This window comes from Bombina bombina, chromosome 2 (assembly GCF_027579735.1).
Source record: "Bombina bombina isolate aBomBom1 chromosome 2, aBomBom1.pri, whole genome shotgun sequence".
NCBI lineage: Eukaryota > Metazoa > Chordata > Amphibia > Anura > Bombinatoridae > Bombina > Bombina bombina.
In genome coordinates, this window is record NC_069500.1 from 62,515,801 (window position 1) to 62,534,983 (window position 19,183).

Sequence of the window (19,183 nt, forward strand, 5' to 3'; positions counted from 1 at the left end):
AACAAAGGATAACAAGGGAACAAAGCAAATTAAATAAAATAAGAAAATTGGAAAGTTGTTTAAAATTTGCATTCTCTTAATCATTAAGTCATGTCCCTTTAATAGCCATAAGTTTAGATGCGGCCCTTAAAGGCTTTTAAAATATTGCTCTGTGGTCCCCCTGTGCAAGGAAGTGGGCTATCACGGCTCTATATCATGAATGCTTCATTTTGATTTGCATGTCCCTTTAAAAACATAATTTATGCTTACCTGATAAATTTATTTCTCTTGTAATGTATCCAGTCCACGGATCATCCATTACTTATGGGATATTCTCCTTCCCAACAGGAAGTTGCAAGAGGATCACCCACAGCAGAGCTGCTATATAGCTCCTCCCCTAACTGCCATATCCAGTCATTCGACCGAAACAAACAGAGAAAGGAGAAACCATAGGGTGCAGTGGTGACTGTAGTTTAATTAAATTTTAGACCTGCCTTAAAATGACAGGGCGGGCCATGGACTGGATACACTACAAGAGAAATAAATTTATCAGGAAAGCATAAATTATGTTTTCTCTTGTTAAGTGTATCCAGTCCACGGATCATCCATTACTTATGGGATACCAATACCAAAGCTAAAGTACACGGATGATGGGAGGGACAAGGCAGGGATTAAGCGGAAGGAACCACTGCCTGAAGAACCTTTCTCCCAAAAACAGCCTCCGAAGAAGCAAAAGTATCAAATTTGTAAAATTTTGAAAAAGTGTGAAGCGAAGACCAAGTCGCAGCCTTGCAAATCTGTTCAACAGAGGCCTCATTTTTAAAGGCCCAGGTGGAAGCCACAGCTCTAGTAGAATGAGCTGTAATTCTTTCAGGAGGCTGCTGTCCAGCAGTCTCATAGGCTAGGCATATAATACTCCGAAGCCAAAAGGAAAGAGAGGTTGCCGAAGCTTTTTGACCTCTCCTCTGTCCAGAATAAACGACAAACAGGGAAGATGTTTGACGAAAATCTTTAGTAGCTTGTAAGTAAAACTTCAAGGCACTGACTACGTCCAGATTATGTAAAAGACGTTCCTTCTTTGAAGAAGGATTAGGACACAATGATGGAACAACAATCTCTTGATTGATATTCTTGTTAGAAACCATCTTAGGTAAAAACCCAGGTTTGGTACGCAGAACTACCTTATCTGCATGAAAAATCAGATAAGGAGAATCACATTGTAAGGCAGATAGCTCAGAGACTCTCCGAGCCGAGGAAATAGCCATCAAAAACAGAACTTTCCAAGATAAAAGCTTAATATCAATGGAATGAAGGGGTTCAAACGGAACTCCTTGAAGAACTTTAAGAACCAAGTTTAAGCTCCATGGGGGAGCAACAGGTTTAAACACAGGCTTAATTCTAACCAAAGCCTGACAAAATGCCTGGATGTCTGGAACTTCTGCCAGACGCTTGTGCAAAAGAATAGACAGAGCAGAAATCTGTCCCTTTAAGGAACTAGCTGATAATCCTTTGTCCAAACCTTCTTGGAGAAAGGACAATATCCTAGGAATCCTAACCTTACTCCATGAGTAATTCTTGGATTCACACCAGTAGAGATATGTACGCCATATCTTGTGATAGATTTTCCTGGTAACAGGCTTTCGTGCCTGTATTAAGGTATCAATGACTGACTCGGAGAAGCCACGTTTTGATAGAATCAAGCGTTCAATCTCCATGCAGTCAGTCTCAGAGAAATTAGATTTGGATGATTGAAAGGACCTTGTATTAGAAGGTCCTGTCTTAGAGGCAGTGTCCATGGTGGAAAGGATGACATGTCCACTAGGTCTGCATACCAGGTCCTGCGTGGCCACGCAGGCGCTATTAGAATCACCGATGCTCTCTCCTGTTTGATTTTGGCAATCAGTCGAGGGAGCAGAGGAAACGGTGGAAACACATAAGCCAGGTTGAAGAACCAAGGCACTGCTAGAGCATCTATCAGCGTCGCTTCTGGGTCCCTGGACCTGGATCCGTAACAAGGAAGCTTGGCGTTCTGGCGAGACGCCATGAGATCCAACTCTGGTTTGCCCCAACGATGAATTAATTGAGCAAACCCCTCCGGATGGAGTTCCCACTCCCCCGGGTGAAAAGTCTGACGACTTAGAAAATCCGCCTCCCAGTTCTCCACGCCTGGGATATGGATTGCTGACAGGTGGCAAGAGTGAGTCTCTGCCCAGCGAATTATTTTTGAGACTTCTAACATCGCTAGGGAACTCCTGGTTCCCCCTTGATGGTTGATGTAAGCCACAGTCGTGATATTGTCCGACTGAAATCTGATGAACCTCAGTGTTGCTAACTGAGGCCAAGCCAGAAGAGCATTGAATATTGCTCTTAACTCCAGAATATTTATCGGAAGGAGTTTCTCCTCCTGAGTCCACGATCCCTGTGCCTTCAGGGAGTTCCAGACTGCACCCCAACCTAGAAGGCTGGCAGCTGTTGTTACAATTGTCCAATCTGGCCTGCGAAAGGTCATACCCTCGGACAGGTGGACAGAGACAACCACCAGAGAAGAGAATCTCTGGTCTCTTGATCCAGATTTAGCAGAGGGGACAAATCTGTGTAATCCCCATTCCACTGACTTAATATGCATAATTGCAGCGGTCTGAGATGTAGGCGCGCAAATGGCACTATGTCCATTGCCGCTACCATTAAGCCGATCACCTCCATACACTGAGCCACCAAAGGGCGCGGAATGGAATGAAGAATACGGCAAGCATTTAGAAGCTTTGATAACCTGGACTCCGTCAGGTAAATTTTCATCTCTACAGAATCTATAAGAGTCCCTAAGAAGGAGACTCTTGTGAGTGGGGATAGAGAACTCTTTTCCTCGTTCACTTTCCACCCGTGCGATCTCAGAAATGCCAGAACTATCTCTGTATGAGACTTGGCAATTTGAAAGCTTGACGCCTGTATCAGGATGTCGTCTAGATACGGAGCCACCGCTATGCCTCGCGGTCTTAGAACCGCCAGAAGTAAGCCCAGAACCTTCGTAAAGATTCTTGGGGCTGTAGCCGAAGGGAAGAGCTACAAATTGGTAATGTCTGTCTAGAAAGGCAAACCTTAGGAACCGATGATGATCTTTGTGAATCGGTATGTGAAGGTAGGCATCCTTTAAGTCCACTGTGGTCATGTACTGACCCTCTTGGATCATGGGTAGGATGGTCCAAATAGTTTCCATTTTGAAAGATGGAACTCTGAGGAATTTGTTTAAGATCTTTAGATCCAAAATTGGTCTGAAGGTTCCCTCTTTTTTGGGAACCACAAACAGATTTGAATAAAAACCCTGTCCTTGTTCCGTCCACGGAACTGGATGGATCACTCCCATTACTAGGAGGTCTTGCACACAGCGTAGGAATGCCTCTTTCTTTATCCGATTTGCAGATAACCTTGAAAGATGAAATCTCCCTTGTGGAGGGGAAGCTTTGAAGTCCAGAAGATATCCCTGAGATATGATCTCCAACGCCCAGGGATCCTGAACATCTCTTGCTCACGCCTGGGCGAAGAGAAAAAGTCTGCCCCCTACTAGATCCGTCGCCGGATAGGGGGCCGTTCCTTCATGCTGTCTTAGAGGCAGCAGCAGGCTTTCTGGCCTGCTTGCCTTTGTTCCAGGACTGGTTAGGTTTCCAGGCCTGCTTAGATTGAGCAAAAGTTCCCTCTTGTCTTGAAGCGGAGGAAGTTGATGCTGCACCTGCCTTGGAATTTCTAAAGGCACGAAAATTAGACTGTTTGGCCTTTGATTTGGCCCTGTCCTGAGGAAGGGTATGACCCTTACCTCCAGTAATGTCAGCAATAATTTCTTTCAAACCAGGCTGAATAAGGTCTGCCCCTTGAAAGGAATGTTGAGTAATTTAGACTTTGAAGTCACATCAGCTGACCAGGATTTGAGCCATAGCGCCCTACGCGCCTGGATGGCGAATCCGGAATTCTTAGCCGTTAGTTTAGTCAAATGAACAATGGCATCAGAAACAAATGAGTTAGCTAGCTTAAGAGTTCTAAGCTTGTCAACAATTTCAGTCAATGGAGCTGTATGGATGGCCTTTTCCAGGGCCTCAAACCAGAATGCCGCCGCAGCAGTGACAGGCGCAATGCATGCAAGGGGCTGTAAAATAAAACCTTGTTGAATAAACATTTTCTTAAGGTAACCCTCTAATTTTTTATCCATTGGATCTGAAAAAGCACAACTGTCCTCAACCGGGATAGTGGTACGCTTTGCTAAAGTAGAAACTGCTCCCTCCACCTTAGGGACAGTCTGCCATAAGTCCCGTGTAGTGGCATCTATTGGAAACATTTTTCTAAATATAGGAGGTGGGGAAAAGGGCACACCGGGCCTATCCCACTCCTTATTAATAATTTCTGTAAGCCTTTTAGGTATTGGAAAAACATCAGTACTCACCGGCACTGCATAGTATTTATCCAGCCTACACAATTTCTCTGGCACTGCAATTGTGTCACAGTCATTCAGAGCAGCTAATACCTCCCCAAGCAATACACGGAGGTTCTCAAGCTTAAATTTAAAATTAGAAATCTCTGAATCAGGTCTCCCCGAATCAGAGACGTCACCCACAGACTGAAGCTCTCCGTCCTCAGGTTCTGCATATTGTGACGCAGTATCAGACATGGCTCTTACAGCATCTACACGCTCTGTATCTCGTCTAACCCCAGAGCTATCGCGCTTGCCTCTCAATTCAGGCAATCTGGATAATACCTCTGACAGGGTATTATTCATGATTGCAGCCATGTCCTGCAAAGTAATCGCTATGGGCGTCCCTGATGTACTTGGCGCCATATTAGCGTGCGTCCCTTGAGCGGGAGGCGAAGGGTCCGACACGTGGGGAGAGTTAATCGGCATAACTTCCCCCTCGGCAGACCCCTCTGGTGACAATTCTTTTATAGATAAAGACTGATCTTTACTGTTTAAGGTGAAATCAATACATTTAGTACACATTCTCCTATGGGGCTCCACCATGGCTTTTAAACATAATGAACAAGTATCCTCTGTTTCAGACCTGTTTGTACAGACTAGCAATGAGACTAGCAAGCTTGGAAAACACTTTAAAGCAAGTTAACAAGCAATATAAAAAACGTTACTGTGCCTTTAAGAGAACAAATTTTGACAAAATTTGAAATAACAGTGAAAAAAGGCAGTTACACTAACAAAATTTTTACAGTGTATGTAACAAGTCAGCAGAGCATTGCACCCACTTGCAAATGGATTATTAACCCCTAAATAACAAAAACAGAATAATAAATGACAAAAACATTTTTTAAACACAGTCACAACAACTGCTACAGTCTACTGTGATTGTTACCCTCCTCAAACACGACTTTGAAGCCTTTTGAGCCCTTCAGAGATGTCCTGTATCATGCAGAGGGAAGCTGAATGTCTCTGTCAGTATTTTTATCTGCACAGAAAAGCACTAAAATAGGCCCTTCCCACTCATATTGCAACAGTGGAAAGCCTCAGGAACTGTCTCTAGGCAGAAATCAAACCAGCCATGTGGAAAAAAACTAGGCCCCAATAAGTTTTGTCACCAAACATATATAAAAACGATTAACATGCCAGGAAACGTTTTATATTACATTTTTATAAGAGTATGCATCTCTATTAATAAGCCTGATACCAGTAGCTATCAATGCATTTAAGGCTTTACTTACATTAATCCGGTATAAGCAGCATTTTCTAGCAAATTCCATCCCTAGAAAAATATTAACTGCACATACCTTATTGCAGGAAAACCTGCACGCCATTCCCTCTCTGAAGTTACCTCACTCCTCAGAATATGTGAGAACAGCCATGGATCTTAGTTACTTCTGCTAAGATCATAGAAAATGCAGGCAGATTCTTCTTCTAAATACTGCCTGAGATAAACAGCACACTCCGGTACCATTTAAAAATAACAAACTTTTGATTGAAGAAATAAACTAAGTATAAAACACCACTCTCCTCTTACGACCTCCATCTTTGTTGAGGGTTGCAAGAGAATGACTGGATATGGCAGTTAGGGGAGGAGCTATATAGCAGCTCTCCTGTGGGTGATCCTCTTGCAACTTCCTGTTGGGAAGGAGAATATCCCATAAGTAATGGATGATCCGTGGACTGGATACACTTAACAAGAGAAATAACAGTTATAGGACAACCAAACCAGGATTATAAGTAGCAGCAGATCACCAGTAACAATGTAAAACCCTTAAATGCAAAATCTTTGGTGAGCCATACATATTTATTATTACATAATAACAGATATAAAATAGCGAACCCTTTCATTGGGTTTCCTTGTGATTCTGGCATGTTGTATATGCACTTTTTTTTGGCGGGTGGTTCATCATCTTCATCCGACGAGCTTTCAATTGTCAGGTCTATGACATCTGCTTTTTTCTTTTTGTCACTTGCATCAGTTATGGAGCAAATTTTGCTGATAACTCCTGATCCTGGAAAAAACAACACCAGGTTTTACATTAGTGTGGTTGCCATGACATATAACCTTTTATGAAGCCTCATGCTATAAACCCTGCTAAAGTCTAAAAAAACGATAAGGTGTAAATCTGTGATGTAGCACAGGATTAATAACGGATGGAGCTACTTAAATTCATTATGCAGGACTGCATGCACAAACTCATATAAAAGCATTATGAAAATAAGCTCTTATAGAAGAAAAAAAAAATCATCTATCTTTAAGGAGAGCATTTAAAGGGACAGTCTACACCAGAATTTTTATTGTTTTAAAAGATAGATAATCCCTTTATTACCCATTTCCCAGTTTTGCATAACCAACACAGTTATAATAATATACTTTTAACCTCTGTGATTATCTTGTAGCTAAGCCTCTGCAAACTGCCCCCTTTTTCAGTTCTTTTGACAGACTTGCAGTCTAGCCAATCAGTGCCTGCTCCCAGATAACTTCTCGTGCACGAGCACAGTGTTATCTATATGAAATACGTGAACTAATAACACCCTCTAGTGGTAAAAAACTGTTAAAATGCAATCTGAAAGTGGTGGGCTTCAAGGTCTAAGAAATTAGCATATGAACCTCCTAGGTTAAGCTTTCAACTATGAATACCAAGAGAACAAAGCAAAATTGGTGATAAAAGTAAATCGGAAAATTGTTTAAAATTACATGCTCTATCTGAATCATGAAAGTTTATTTTGGCCTAGACTGTCCCTTTAAAGGGATAGGAAAGTCAAAATTAAATTTGCATGATTCAGATAGAGCATGTCATTTTAAGGCACTTTAAACAATCACTTATATTTTCAAATGTACTTTGTTCTCTTGGTATTCCTTGTTGAAAAAGAATACGCACATATCCTACGCTAGTAGGAGCTTGCTGCTGATTGGTGCCTGCACACATTTTTCTCTTGTGATTGGCTAACTAGATGTGTTCAGCTAGCTGCGAGTAGTGCGCTGCTGTTTCTTCAGCAAATGATAACATGAGAATAAAGCAAATTTGATAATAGAAGAAAATTGAAAAGTTGTTTAAAATTGCATGCCTTATCCAAATCATGAAAGAAAATTTTGAGGTTTTCCATCCCTTTAAGTTTCAGAAAGAAAGCAAGATGACCGAACAGGAACTAAGCATACAACTAAGCATAAATGTTCACATCTAAAATTATTACTTGAATAAAAAACAGAATTTATGTTTACCTGATAAATTGCTTTCTCCAACGGTGTGTCCGGTCCACGGCGTCATCCTTACTTGTGGGATATTCTCCTCCCCAACAGGAAATGGCAAAGAGCCCAGCAAAGCTGGTCACATGATCCCTCCTAGGCTCCGCCTACCCCAGTCATTCGACCGACGTTAAGGAGGAATATTTGCATAGGAGAAACCATATGTTACCGTGGTGACTGTAGTTAAAGAAAATAAATTATCAGACCTGATTAAAAAAACCAGGGCGGGCCGTGGACCGGACACACCGTTGGAGAAAGCAATTTATCAGGTAAACATAAATTCTGTTTTCTCCAACATAGGTGTGTCCGGTCCACGGCGTCATCCTTACTTGTGGGAACCAATACCAAAGCTTTAGGACACGGATGAAGGGAGGGAGCAAATCAGGTCACCTAAATGGAAGGCACCACGGCTTGCAAAACCTTTCTCCCAAAAATAGCCTCAGAAGAAGCAAAAGTATCAAATTTGTAAAATTTAGAAAAAGTGTGCAGTGAAGACCAAGTCGCTGCCTTACATATCTGATCAACAGAAGCCTCGTTCTTGAAGGCCCATGTGGAAGCCACAGCCCTAGTGGAGTGAGCTGTGATTCTTTCAGGAGGCTGCCGTCCGGCAGTCTCATAAGCCAATCGGATAATGCTTTTAATCCAGAAGGAGAGAGAGGTAGAAGTTGCTTTTTGACCTCTCCGTTTACCAGAATAAACAACAAACAAAGACAAAGTTTGTCTGAAATCCTTAGTAGCTGCTAAGTAAAATTTGAGAGCACGAACTACATCCAAGTTGTGCAACAAACGTTCCTTCTTTGAAACTGGATTAGGACACAAAGAAGGCACAACTATCTCCTGGTTAATGTTTTTGTTAGAAACAACTTTTGGAAGAAAACCAGGTTTAGTACGCAAAACCACCTTATCTGCATGGAACACCAGATAAGGAGAAGAACACTGCAGAGCAGATAATTCTGAAACTCTTCTAGCAGAAGAAATTGCAACCAAAAACAAACTTTCCAAGATAATAACTTAATATCAACGGAATGTAAGGGTTCAAACGGAACCCCCTGAAGAATTGAAAGAACTAGGTTGAGACTCCAAGGAGGAGTCAAAATTTTGTAAACAGGCTTGATTCTAACCAGAGCCTGAACAAAGGCTAGAACATCTGGCACAGCTGCCAGCTTTTTGTGAAGTAACACAGACAAGGCAGAAATCTGTCCCATCAAGGAACTTGCAGATAATCCTTTTTCCAATCCTTCTCGAAGGAAGGATAGACTCTTAGGAATCTTAACCTTGTCCCAAGGGAATCCTGCAGATTCACACCAACAGATATACCAAATTATGTGGTAATTTTTCTGGTTACAGGCTTTCAGGCCTGAACAAGAGTATTAATAACAGAATCTGAGAACCCTCGCTTTGATAAGATCAAGCGTTCAATCTCCAAGCAGTCAGCTGGAGTGGGTCGAACGGACCTAGAACAAGAAGGTCTCTCAAAGGTAGCTTCCATGGTGGAGCCGATGACATATTCACCAGATCTGCATACCAAGTCCTGCGTGGCCACGCAGGAGCTATCAAAATCACCGACGCCCTCTCCTGATTGATCCTGGCTACCAGCCTGGGGATGAGAGGAAACGGCGGGAACACATAAGCTAGTTTGAAGGTCCAAGGTGCTACTAGTGCATCCACTAGAGCCGCCTTGGGATCCCTGGATCTGTACCCGTAGTAAGGAACTCTGAAGTTCTGACGAGAGGCCATCAGATCCATGTCTGGAATGCCCCACGGTTGAGTGATTTGGGCAAAGATTTCCGGATGGAGTTCCCACTCCCCGGATGCAATGTCTGACGACTCAGAAAATCCGCTTCCCAATTTTCCACTCCTGGGATGTGGATAGCAGACAGGTGGCAGGAGTGAGACTCCGCCCATAGAATGATTCTGGTCACTTCTTCCATCGCTAGGGAACTCCTTGTTCCCCCCTGATGGTTGATGTATGAACTTGGCCCTCGCTAGCTGAGGCCAAGCTTTGAGAGCATTGAATATCGCTCTCAGTTCCAGAATATTTATCGGTAGAAGAGATTCTACCCGAGACCAAAGACCCTGAGCTTTCAGGGATCCCCAGACCGCGCCCCAGCCCATCAGACTGGCGTCGGTCGTGACAATGACCCACTCTGGTCTGCGGAAGGTCATCCCTTGTGACAGGTTGTCCAGGGACAGCCACCAACGGAATGAGTCTCTGGTCCTCTGATTTACTTGTATCTTCGGAGACAAGTCTGAATAGTCCCCATTCCACTGACTGAGCATGAACAGTTGTAATGGTCTTAGATGAATGCGCACAAAAGGAGCTATGTCCATTGCCGCTACCATCAAACCTATCACTTCCATGCACTGCGCTATGGAAGGAAGAGGAACGGAATGAAGTATCTGACAAGAGTCTAGAAGTTTTGTTTTTCTGGCTTCTGTCAGAAAAATCCTCATTTCTAAGGAGTCTATTATAGTTCCCAAGAAGGGAACCCTCGTTGACGGAGATAGAGAACTCTTTTCCACGTTCACTTTCCATCCGTGAGATCTGAGAAAGGCCAGGACAATGTCCGTGTGAGCCTTTACTTGAGGAAGGGACGACGCTCGAATCAGAATGTCGTCCAAGTAAGGTACTACAGCAATGCCCCTTGGTCTTAGCACCGCCAGAAGGGACCCTAGTACCTATGAGAAAATCCTAGGAGCAGTGGCTAATCCGAAAGAAAATGCCACGAACTGGAAATGCTTGTCCAGGAATGCAAACCTTAGGAACCGATGATGTTCCTTGTGGATAGGAATATGTAGATACGCATCCTTGAAATCCACCTTGGTCATGAATTGACCTTCCTGGATGGAAGGAAGAAGTGTTCGAATGGTTTCCATCTTGAATGATGGAACCTTGAGAAACTTGTTCAAGATCTTGAGATCTAAGATTGGTCTGAACGTTCCCTCTTTTTTGGGAACTATGAACAGATTGGAGTAGAACCCCATCCCTTGTTCTCCTAATGGAACAGGATGAATCACTCCCATTTTTAGCAGGTCTTCTACCCAATGTAAGAATGCCTGTCTTCTTATGTGGTCTGAAGACAACTGAGACCTGTGGAACCTCCCCCTTGGAGGAAGCCCCTTGAACTCCAGAGAATAACCTTGGGAGACTATTTCTAGCGCCCAAGGATCCAGAACATCTCTTGCCCAAGCCTGAGCGAAGAGAGAGAGTCTGCCCCCCACCAGATCCGGTCCCGGATCGGGGGCCCGCATTTCATGCTGTCTTGGTAGCAGTGGCAGGTTTCCTGGCCTGCTTTCCTTTGTTCCAGCCTTGCATAGGTCTCCAGGCTGGATTGGCTTGAGAAGTATTACCTTCCTGCTTAGAGGACGTAGCCCTTGGGGCTGATCCGTTTCTGCGAAAGGGACGAAGCTTAGGTTTATTTTTGGTCTTGAAAAGACCTATCCTGAGGAAGGGCGTGGCCCTTGCCCCCAGTGATATCAGAGATAATCTCTTTCAAGTCAGGGCCAAAGAGTGTTTTCCCCTTGAAAGGAATGTCAAGCAATTTGTTCTTGGAAGACGCATCCGCTGCCCAAGATTTTAACCAAAGCGCTCTGCGCCACAATAGCAAACCCAGAATTTTTTCGCCGCTAACCTAGCCAATTGCAAGGTGGCGTCTAGGGTGAAAGAATTAGCCAATTTAAGAGCACGAATTCTGTCCATAATCTCCTCATAAGAAGAAGAATTACTAATAATCGCCTTTCCTAGCTCATCAAACTAGAAACACGCGGCTGCAGTGACAGGGACAATGCATGCAATTGGTTGTAGAAGGGAACCTTGCTGAACAAACATCTTTAGCAGACCTTCTAATTTTTTATCCATAGGATCTTGGAAAGCACAACTATCTTCTATGGGTATAGTGGCGCGCTTGTGTAGAGTAGAAACCGCCCCCTCGACCTTGGGGACTGTCTGCCATCAGTCCTTTCTGGGGTCGACTATAGGAAAACAATTTTATAAATATGGGGGGAGGTACTAAAGGTATACCGGGCCTGTCCCATTCTTTACTAACAATGTACGCCACCCGCTTGGATATAGGAAAAGCTTCGGGGGGCCCCGGGGCCTCTAAGAACTTTTCCATTTTACATAGTGGTTCTGGAATGACCAGATAATCACAATCATCCAAATTGGATAACACCTCCTTAAGCAGAGCGCGGAGATGTTCCAACTTAAATTTAAAAGTAATCACATCAGGTTCAGCTTGTTGAGAAATGTTTCCTGAATCTGAAATTTCTCCCTCAGACAAAACCTCCCTGGCCCCCTCAGACTGGTGTAGGGGCCCTTCAGAAACCATATCATCAGCGTTCTCATGCTCTACAGAATTTTCTAAAACAGAGCAGTCGCGCTTTCGCTGAGAAGTGGGCATATTGGCTAAAATGTTTTTGATAGAATTATCCATTACAGCCGTTAAATGTTGCATAGTAAGGAGTATTGGCGCACTAGATGTACTAGGGGCCTCCTGTATGGGCAAGACTGGTGTAGACGAAGGAGGGGATGATGCAGTACCATGCTTACTCCCCTCACTTGAGGAATCATCTTGGGCATCATTTTTACTAAATTTTTTTATGACATAAAATACATATAGTTAAATGAGAAGGAACCTTGGTTTCCCCACAGTCAGAACACAATCTATCTGGTAGTTCAGACATGTTAAACAGGCATAAACTTGATAACAAAGCACAAAAAACGTTTTAAAATAAAACCGTTACTGTCACTTTAAATTTTAAACTAAACACACTTTATTACTGCAATTGCGAAAAAGTATGAAGGAATTGTTCAAAATTCACCAAAATTTCACCACAGTGTCTTAAAGCCTTAAAAGTATTGCACACCAAATTTGGAAGCTTTAACCCTTAAAATAACGGAACCGGAGCCGTTTTTATATTTAACCCCTTTACAGTCCCTGGAATCTGCTTTGCTGAGACCCAACCAAGCCCAAAGGGGAATACGATACCAAATGATGCCTTCAGAAAGACTTTTCTATGTATCAGAGCTCCACACACATGCAGCTGCATGCCATGCTGTCCTCAAAAACAAGTGCGCCATACCGGCGCGAAAATGAGGCTCTGACTATGATTAGGGAAAGCCCCTAAAGAATAAGGTGTCTAAAACAGTGCCTGCCGATATAATCATATCAAAATACCCAGAATAAATGATTCCTCAAGGCTAAATATGTGTTAATAATGAATCGATTTAGCCCAGAAAAAGTCTACAGTCTTAATAAGCCCTTGTGAAGCCCTTATTTACTATCTTAATAAACATGGCTTACCGGATCCCATAGGGAAAATGACAGCTTCCAGCATTACATCGTCTTGTTAGAATGTGTCATACCTCAAGCAGTAAGAGACTGCACACTGTTCCCCCAACTGAAGTTAATTGCTCTCAACAGTCCTGTGTGGAACAGCCATGGATTTTAGTTACGGTGCTAAAATCATTTTCCTCATACAAACAGAAATCTTCATCTCTTTTCTGTTTCTGAGTAAATAGTACATACCAGCACTATTTTAAAATAACAAACTCTTGATTGAATAATAAAAACTACAGTTAAACACTAAAAAACTCTAAGCCATCTCCGTGGAGATGTTGCCTGTACAACGGCAAAGAGAATGACTGGGGTAGGCGGAGCCTAGGAGGGATCATGTGACCAGCTTTGCTGGGCTCTTTGCCATTTCCTGTTGGGGAGGAGAATATCCCACAAGTAAGGATGACGCCGTGGACCGGACACACCTATGTTGGAGAAAGTAATAGTTTTCTGAAAGTCATTTATAATGTATAGTTTTTTGTAACAGGCTTCTCTTTAAAAATAGTGTGACAATAAGCAAGAACAAATATCTACTCAGTCCGATGAAAGAACTTTCTCAGATTGTGAATATCCTCATTATCTAAAGCTAAGCATCTCCAAAACCCAGCTCCCCTTTCCATACCCCTCAAATGTAAATTACTGTTGACAGCACTGCTATCACTGCAATCCTTTATGCCTGACGCCATGGGTTACATTTGACACATTCTTGGAGTACAGTTATTATTATCAGTTATTTGCGTCAACAGATTCTGCAGCGTTATTAACATAGGCGGTATACAAGGTAACATTTATAGGAATCAAATGGGTAGAGGGCCCTGCCGAGAGTTGCACTGTTGTAGTCGGTGTCACGGATACTGGGCTGCAGGGATTGATCCCTTACCCCCTATGACCTGCTGTCTCTCGGCGGTTTTGGGCTCCTCAGAGCAATTGCGATTCCCCAGACCTTCTGTTCCCGTTGTTTTGTGTATTGAATGTCGTCTTGGAAGAGCTGGTCACTGACCGCCACTTTCCCCTTCGGCCCGGCCGGGACCCTGGAACTACCGGTCGGCCGCATCATCCAGGATTACCGGTGCCCTTTGACCCAGGTCGCTCCAGTGGCCCTTTGTCCCAGAGCTCCGCTCTTCTGGGGTTTGCTGCCTCTCAGGGTGGGCCAGAGGTGGGGTGACTGCCTGAAGGGAGCTCCCTTGGGAACCGGGGTTCCGGTTCCCCCTATAACCCCTATTCTCCCTGGACTTCCAGGTGGACGTTTAAACCAGCATAATTCCGGTCCCCAGCCACGGATCACGCTTTTTGGACTGTAGATTCTGGGGACCGAGAGCTTTAAAATGACACCCTGGAAGTGCCGCCGCTCCCCCGGGATCACCCCGAAAACCGCCACCCCTGGGTACTGGGAATCTGTAGGACCATGGTTGCTAAGGCCGGCACCAGCCTGTCTGGAGGGGCGGGAATGGCGGGAAAACTGTGGCATTGTCTCATGTCTTATCAAGATGAGTTGTATGTATAAAAGATGTGTATTTGTCCCAATAAAGTCAGTACTTATTTCACCTGAATGCTAGTCTGTCTAGTAATTTAGGTGGGCTCCTGCTAGAATTACTTTCCTGGGCTACATAGCAGCTTCTTCCAGGCAGCTGAAGGACCCCTTTGGCAGAGCTACCAAGTCGGGGTAGCCGGGGATCCGTCACATTGGTGGGCAGCAGTGGGATGCTTGCATCTACCTGTAACGTCCAAACCACCAACTGAAGATCTTGCCGGATGGAGTAGTACCATGGGCTCCGGAAGGAAGAATTGAGAATGTTGCTGTAGGCTTGAAGGAAAGTCGCTGGCAACAAGACAAAGGAAGTGCTCGTAGCCGAACTGATGGAGGACGATCGGGCTAGCTTACAGGCTGGTGGGTCGGACAGCGACCAAAGCGGGTGACGGCCCAGTACAGCCTCCACTCAAGGGACTACAATGTCTGACCTGCAGCGGCAGATACAGTGGCAACTGGCTCTCTATGGACCTAACCCCCCCGAGGAGATTGTTACTCGGATAGTGACTGATGCCACCAAGGTACATATGTTGGAGCTTCAGAAGTCTATGGGGGGGGGGGTCATGCCGGATCCCCTGGACCCCCCCCTTCCCGGCCCAAGAAACTACCTTATGGGGCTTCCGAGCATTCCAGGATGATGAGAGTGAGGATATCGACCGCTACCTAAAGCTGTTCGAGACCCAGTGCCGGATGCATGGGGTCACTGATGCCGATAGGGTTACTATTCTAATTGAGAAACTGTCCGGTAGAGCCCTGGAGCCTTTCCACACTGTTTCCTCCGGAGATCAAGACAACTATGACCGGGTGAAGGAGCGCATCCTTGCCCGGGTATGGACTCACACCGGAGGCTCACCGGCTAAGATTCAGGGGACTACAAAGACAACTGGAGCAGCCTTATACCGAGTTTGCCCACCGCTTAGCTCGGTCCTAGAACTCCTGGGTTACTGGGTGCCACATCACCACCCTAGACGAAGCTGTTCAACTCATGCTCCTGGAACAGTTCTACAACCGCACCCCAGCGGAGATAAGGGACTGGGTAAAGGACAAGGGACCCAGAACAGCGGACCAAGCCGCCACCCTGGCCGATCAGTATGTGGATGCCAGGCGCCAGGTGGCCACAGACCTCCGGCCAGCAACCTACTACGCTCCAGCCCCAGCTCGACCCCCAACAGCTTTGCGGCAGCTCCAGACCCGGTTGTCATCTGTTCAAGTCTACCCGGCCGGAGGCAGCAATCCCCGGGGGTGTTATGGGTGTGGACACCCTGACCATATGATAAGGAACTGCCCAACAAGACAAAGAAACCCCCCAGCCCAGTCGCCAAAGAACCCCGTCCCAACTCAGTGGGGAGCTCCTCCAGCCCGCACCTACCAGGCTGCTGCCCATTGTAACTATACAGCGAACTCCGACCCGTATGCTGAGTGGCCAGAAGAAGTGGGAGTCTTGCACCACGTCAACTCAGTGGACCAAGACAACCGACAACAACATCAGCAAGAGGTATGGGTCAACGGGCAGGCGGCTCAAGGAATGAGGGATACCGGGGCCACGGTTTCTTTGATTCAGCCCCACCTCGTTCCCCTCTCAGGTCAAACTGGACGGACCCTTGCTGTAGGGGTAGCGGGAGGTGCTGTTCTGAGGGTTCTTACAGCCTGGATCTATTTGGACTGGAAAACCGACGCCGCAATGTAGAAGTGGGGGTTATGCAAAACATCCCTGCTGAGGTCCTGTTGGGAAACGACCTCAGCCATCTTGTCTCCGCCTTTTTGGGGAATACCTCTCCGGACACCTGCCCTGTGACTACCCGCCAGCAGGCCAGATGCCAAGCCAGCTCACCAACTCTGGGGACCCAGGTAAGACCTACTGCCCCGACTCCTACCTTACCGCGACTGCCCGTCCCCACTAAACACGAACTTGCCGACACCCCCTCCTGGGCAACCCCTTCCGACTTTGCCAAAGAGACCTTGAGCGACCCAACCCTGGCCCCTTACCAAGACCGAGTAGGTGCTGACGCCCAGGGCCCCGGAGACTAACGGTTCCAGTGGGAGGGCAAGCTCCTGTACCGGATCTCCAAGAGGAGAAAAGGACCGGTGCCCAAACGCCAGCTGGTCGTACCGGAGAAGTTTCGTCCAACCTGCTGAAAATAGGGCATGGCATTCCCTCAGCCGGCCACTTAGGAAAGCAAAGGACCCACCACCGCTTGACTCAAACCTTCTTCTGGCCAGGCATTACAACCAACATTAAGGAATACTGTAACTCCTGTGAGGTTTGCCAGAAGGTAGGAAAGACGGGAGACCATACGAAAGGACCCCTCCATCCCCTGCCCATTATTGATGAACCTTTTAGCCAAGTAGCAGTAGACATTGTGGGGCCATTAGCTCGGCCCAGCCCCTCAGGAAAGAAATACATCCTTACAGTGGTAGACTATGCCACCCGATACCCAGAGGCAATCCCCTTGGCCAATATCTAGGCGGAGACCATAGCAGATGCGATGCTCCTAATATTCACTAGGGTAGGCTTCCCTCGGGAAGTGGTTTCCGATCAGGGAACACAGTTCACTGCGGAAATCACTCAACAACTCTGGAAATTGTGCAGGATTAAACCCCTGCACAGCGCCCCTTACCATTCCCAGACGAATGGGCTGTATGAGAGGTTTAACGGGACCCTAAAGCAACTGCTTCCAACATTTTCGGCCACTCACAAGGACTGGGAAAAATTCCTGCCACACCTCCTCTTTGCATATCGAGAGGTGCCTCAGGAATCCACAGGCTTTTCCCCCTTTAAACTACTGTATGGTCGAAAGGTCAGGGGCCCGCTAGATTTGGTACAAGCCCACTGGGAGGGAGCCACAGGAGGAGAAGAGCACTCTGTCGTGGGGTACGTACTCCAGCTCAGGGACCGGTTGCAGGACCTGGCTGCCCAGGTCCGTGAGAACCTTCAGGCCTCTCAACACAAACAGAAGCGATGGTACGATCGCAATGCCCGTACCCGAACCCTGATAGTGGGACAGAAGGTCCTCGTACTGAAGCCTGTCGAAACAGACAAGCTACAGGCCTCTTGGCAAGGACCCTACCAGGTTGTGGAACAACTGAACACCACCACATACCTGGTAGCGAAGTGTTCAGATGAAAGGATCCATCGGACCTTTCATATGAACATGTTGAAGGCATACATAGAAAGACCCAGAGATGTGGCCGCTATCTGTGCGCCGGTAGTGGACCTACTGACGCCCCCAGGGGGTGGATGACATATCCTTAGACGTCAGGTTAGAGCCCGGACAGAAAAGGCAGGTCCGGCGACTCCTGGAACAGAGAAGTGACATGTTCTCTACTGTATACAGAGAGAGAAGCGCTCTACCAGGAACGAACAACAGCTCAGTGGCTTGTTCTATGGCGATTTACCACCCGGAAGCAGCCTCTTTTAGACCAGTGTGCTTTTCACAGAAGAAAACTTTCCTGAAGTATATCAGTCTGATCCCGCCAAGTAAGGTCAGTCCAGCCCCGAAATACCAGGCAATTCTCCTCTGAACAAGGAACATGACAACCCCAGACGATCGTTTCCTAGAGGGATATGGCTGCACCTCACTGACTAGGCCCACAATAGGCCGAAACGTACGTCTGGGGTTTTGCTGTTTCTCTTGTTCAGAGAGGGATTGCCTGGTATTTCGGGGCTGGACTGCACTGTTAAGTCAGGATCAGACTGATATGCTACAGGAAAGTTCTTCTCTGTGAAAGGCACATATTGAGCAAAAAGAGGCTGCTTCTAGGGTGGCAACTAGCCATAGAACAAGCTATTATGCTATTGTTCGTTCCCAGGTTGAGCGCTTCTCTCTTTTTATTTATGCAAATTATGACACTTGGGGAAGTCTCCCTAAGTGTGATGCGGTAATCCAGACGTGGACCCGTTGCTCAGTGTGCCTAGAGGGATATGGCTGCACCTCACTGACGAGGCCCACAATAGGCCGAAACGTACGTCTGGGGTTTTGCTGTTTCTCTTGTTCAGAGAGGGATTGCCTGGTATTTCGGGGCTGGACTGCACTGTTAAGTCAGGATCAGACTGATATGCTACAGGAAAGTTCTTCTCTGTGAAAGGCACATATTGAGCAAAAAGAGGCTGCTTCTAGGGTGGCAACTAGCCATAGAACAAGCTATTATGCTATTGTTCGTTCCCAGGTTGAGCGCTTCTCTCTTTTTATTTATGCAAATTATGACACTTGGGGAAGTCTCCCTAAGTGTGATGCGGTAATCCAGACGTGGACCCGTTGCTCAGTGTGCCTAGAGGGATATGGCTGCACCTCACTGACGAGGCCCACAATAGGCCGAAACGTACGTCTGGGGTTTTGCTGTTTCTCTTGTTCAGAGAGGGATTGCCTGGTATTTCGGGGCTGGACTGCACTGTTAAGTCAGGATCAGACTGATATGCTACAGGAAAGTTCTTCTCTGTGAAAGGCACATATTGAGCAAAAAGAGGCTGCTTCTAGGGTGGCAACTAGCCATAGAACAAGCTATTATGCTATTGTTCGTTCCCAGGTTGAGCGCTTCTCTCTTTTTATTTATGCAAATTATGACACTTGGGGAAGTCTCCCTAAGTGTGATGCGGTAATCCAGACGTGGACCCGTTGCTCAGTGTGCCTAGAGGGATATGG

At 46.0% G+C, this 19,183-nt stretch overlaps 1 protein-coding gene across 4 annotated transcripts in view; it reads right to left on the bottom strand.

Annotated features, from left to right (window-relative positions):
* The window catches only part of PIAS2 (protein inhibitor of activated STAT 2), a 167,955-nt gene that overhangs the window by 36,322 nt on the left and 112,450 nt on the right, over nucleotides 1-19,183 (bottom strand). For all 4 annotated transcript variants that reach the window (XM_053701081.1, XM_053701083.1, XM_053701082.1 and 1 more), the window contains exon 11: nucleotides 6,273-6,444. In XM_053701081.1, coding sequence (XP_053557056.1) covers nucleotides 6,273-6,444 — 172 coding nt within the window. The remainder of the gene's footprint in view (nucleotides 1-6,272; nucleotides 6,445-19,183) is intronic.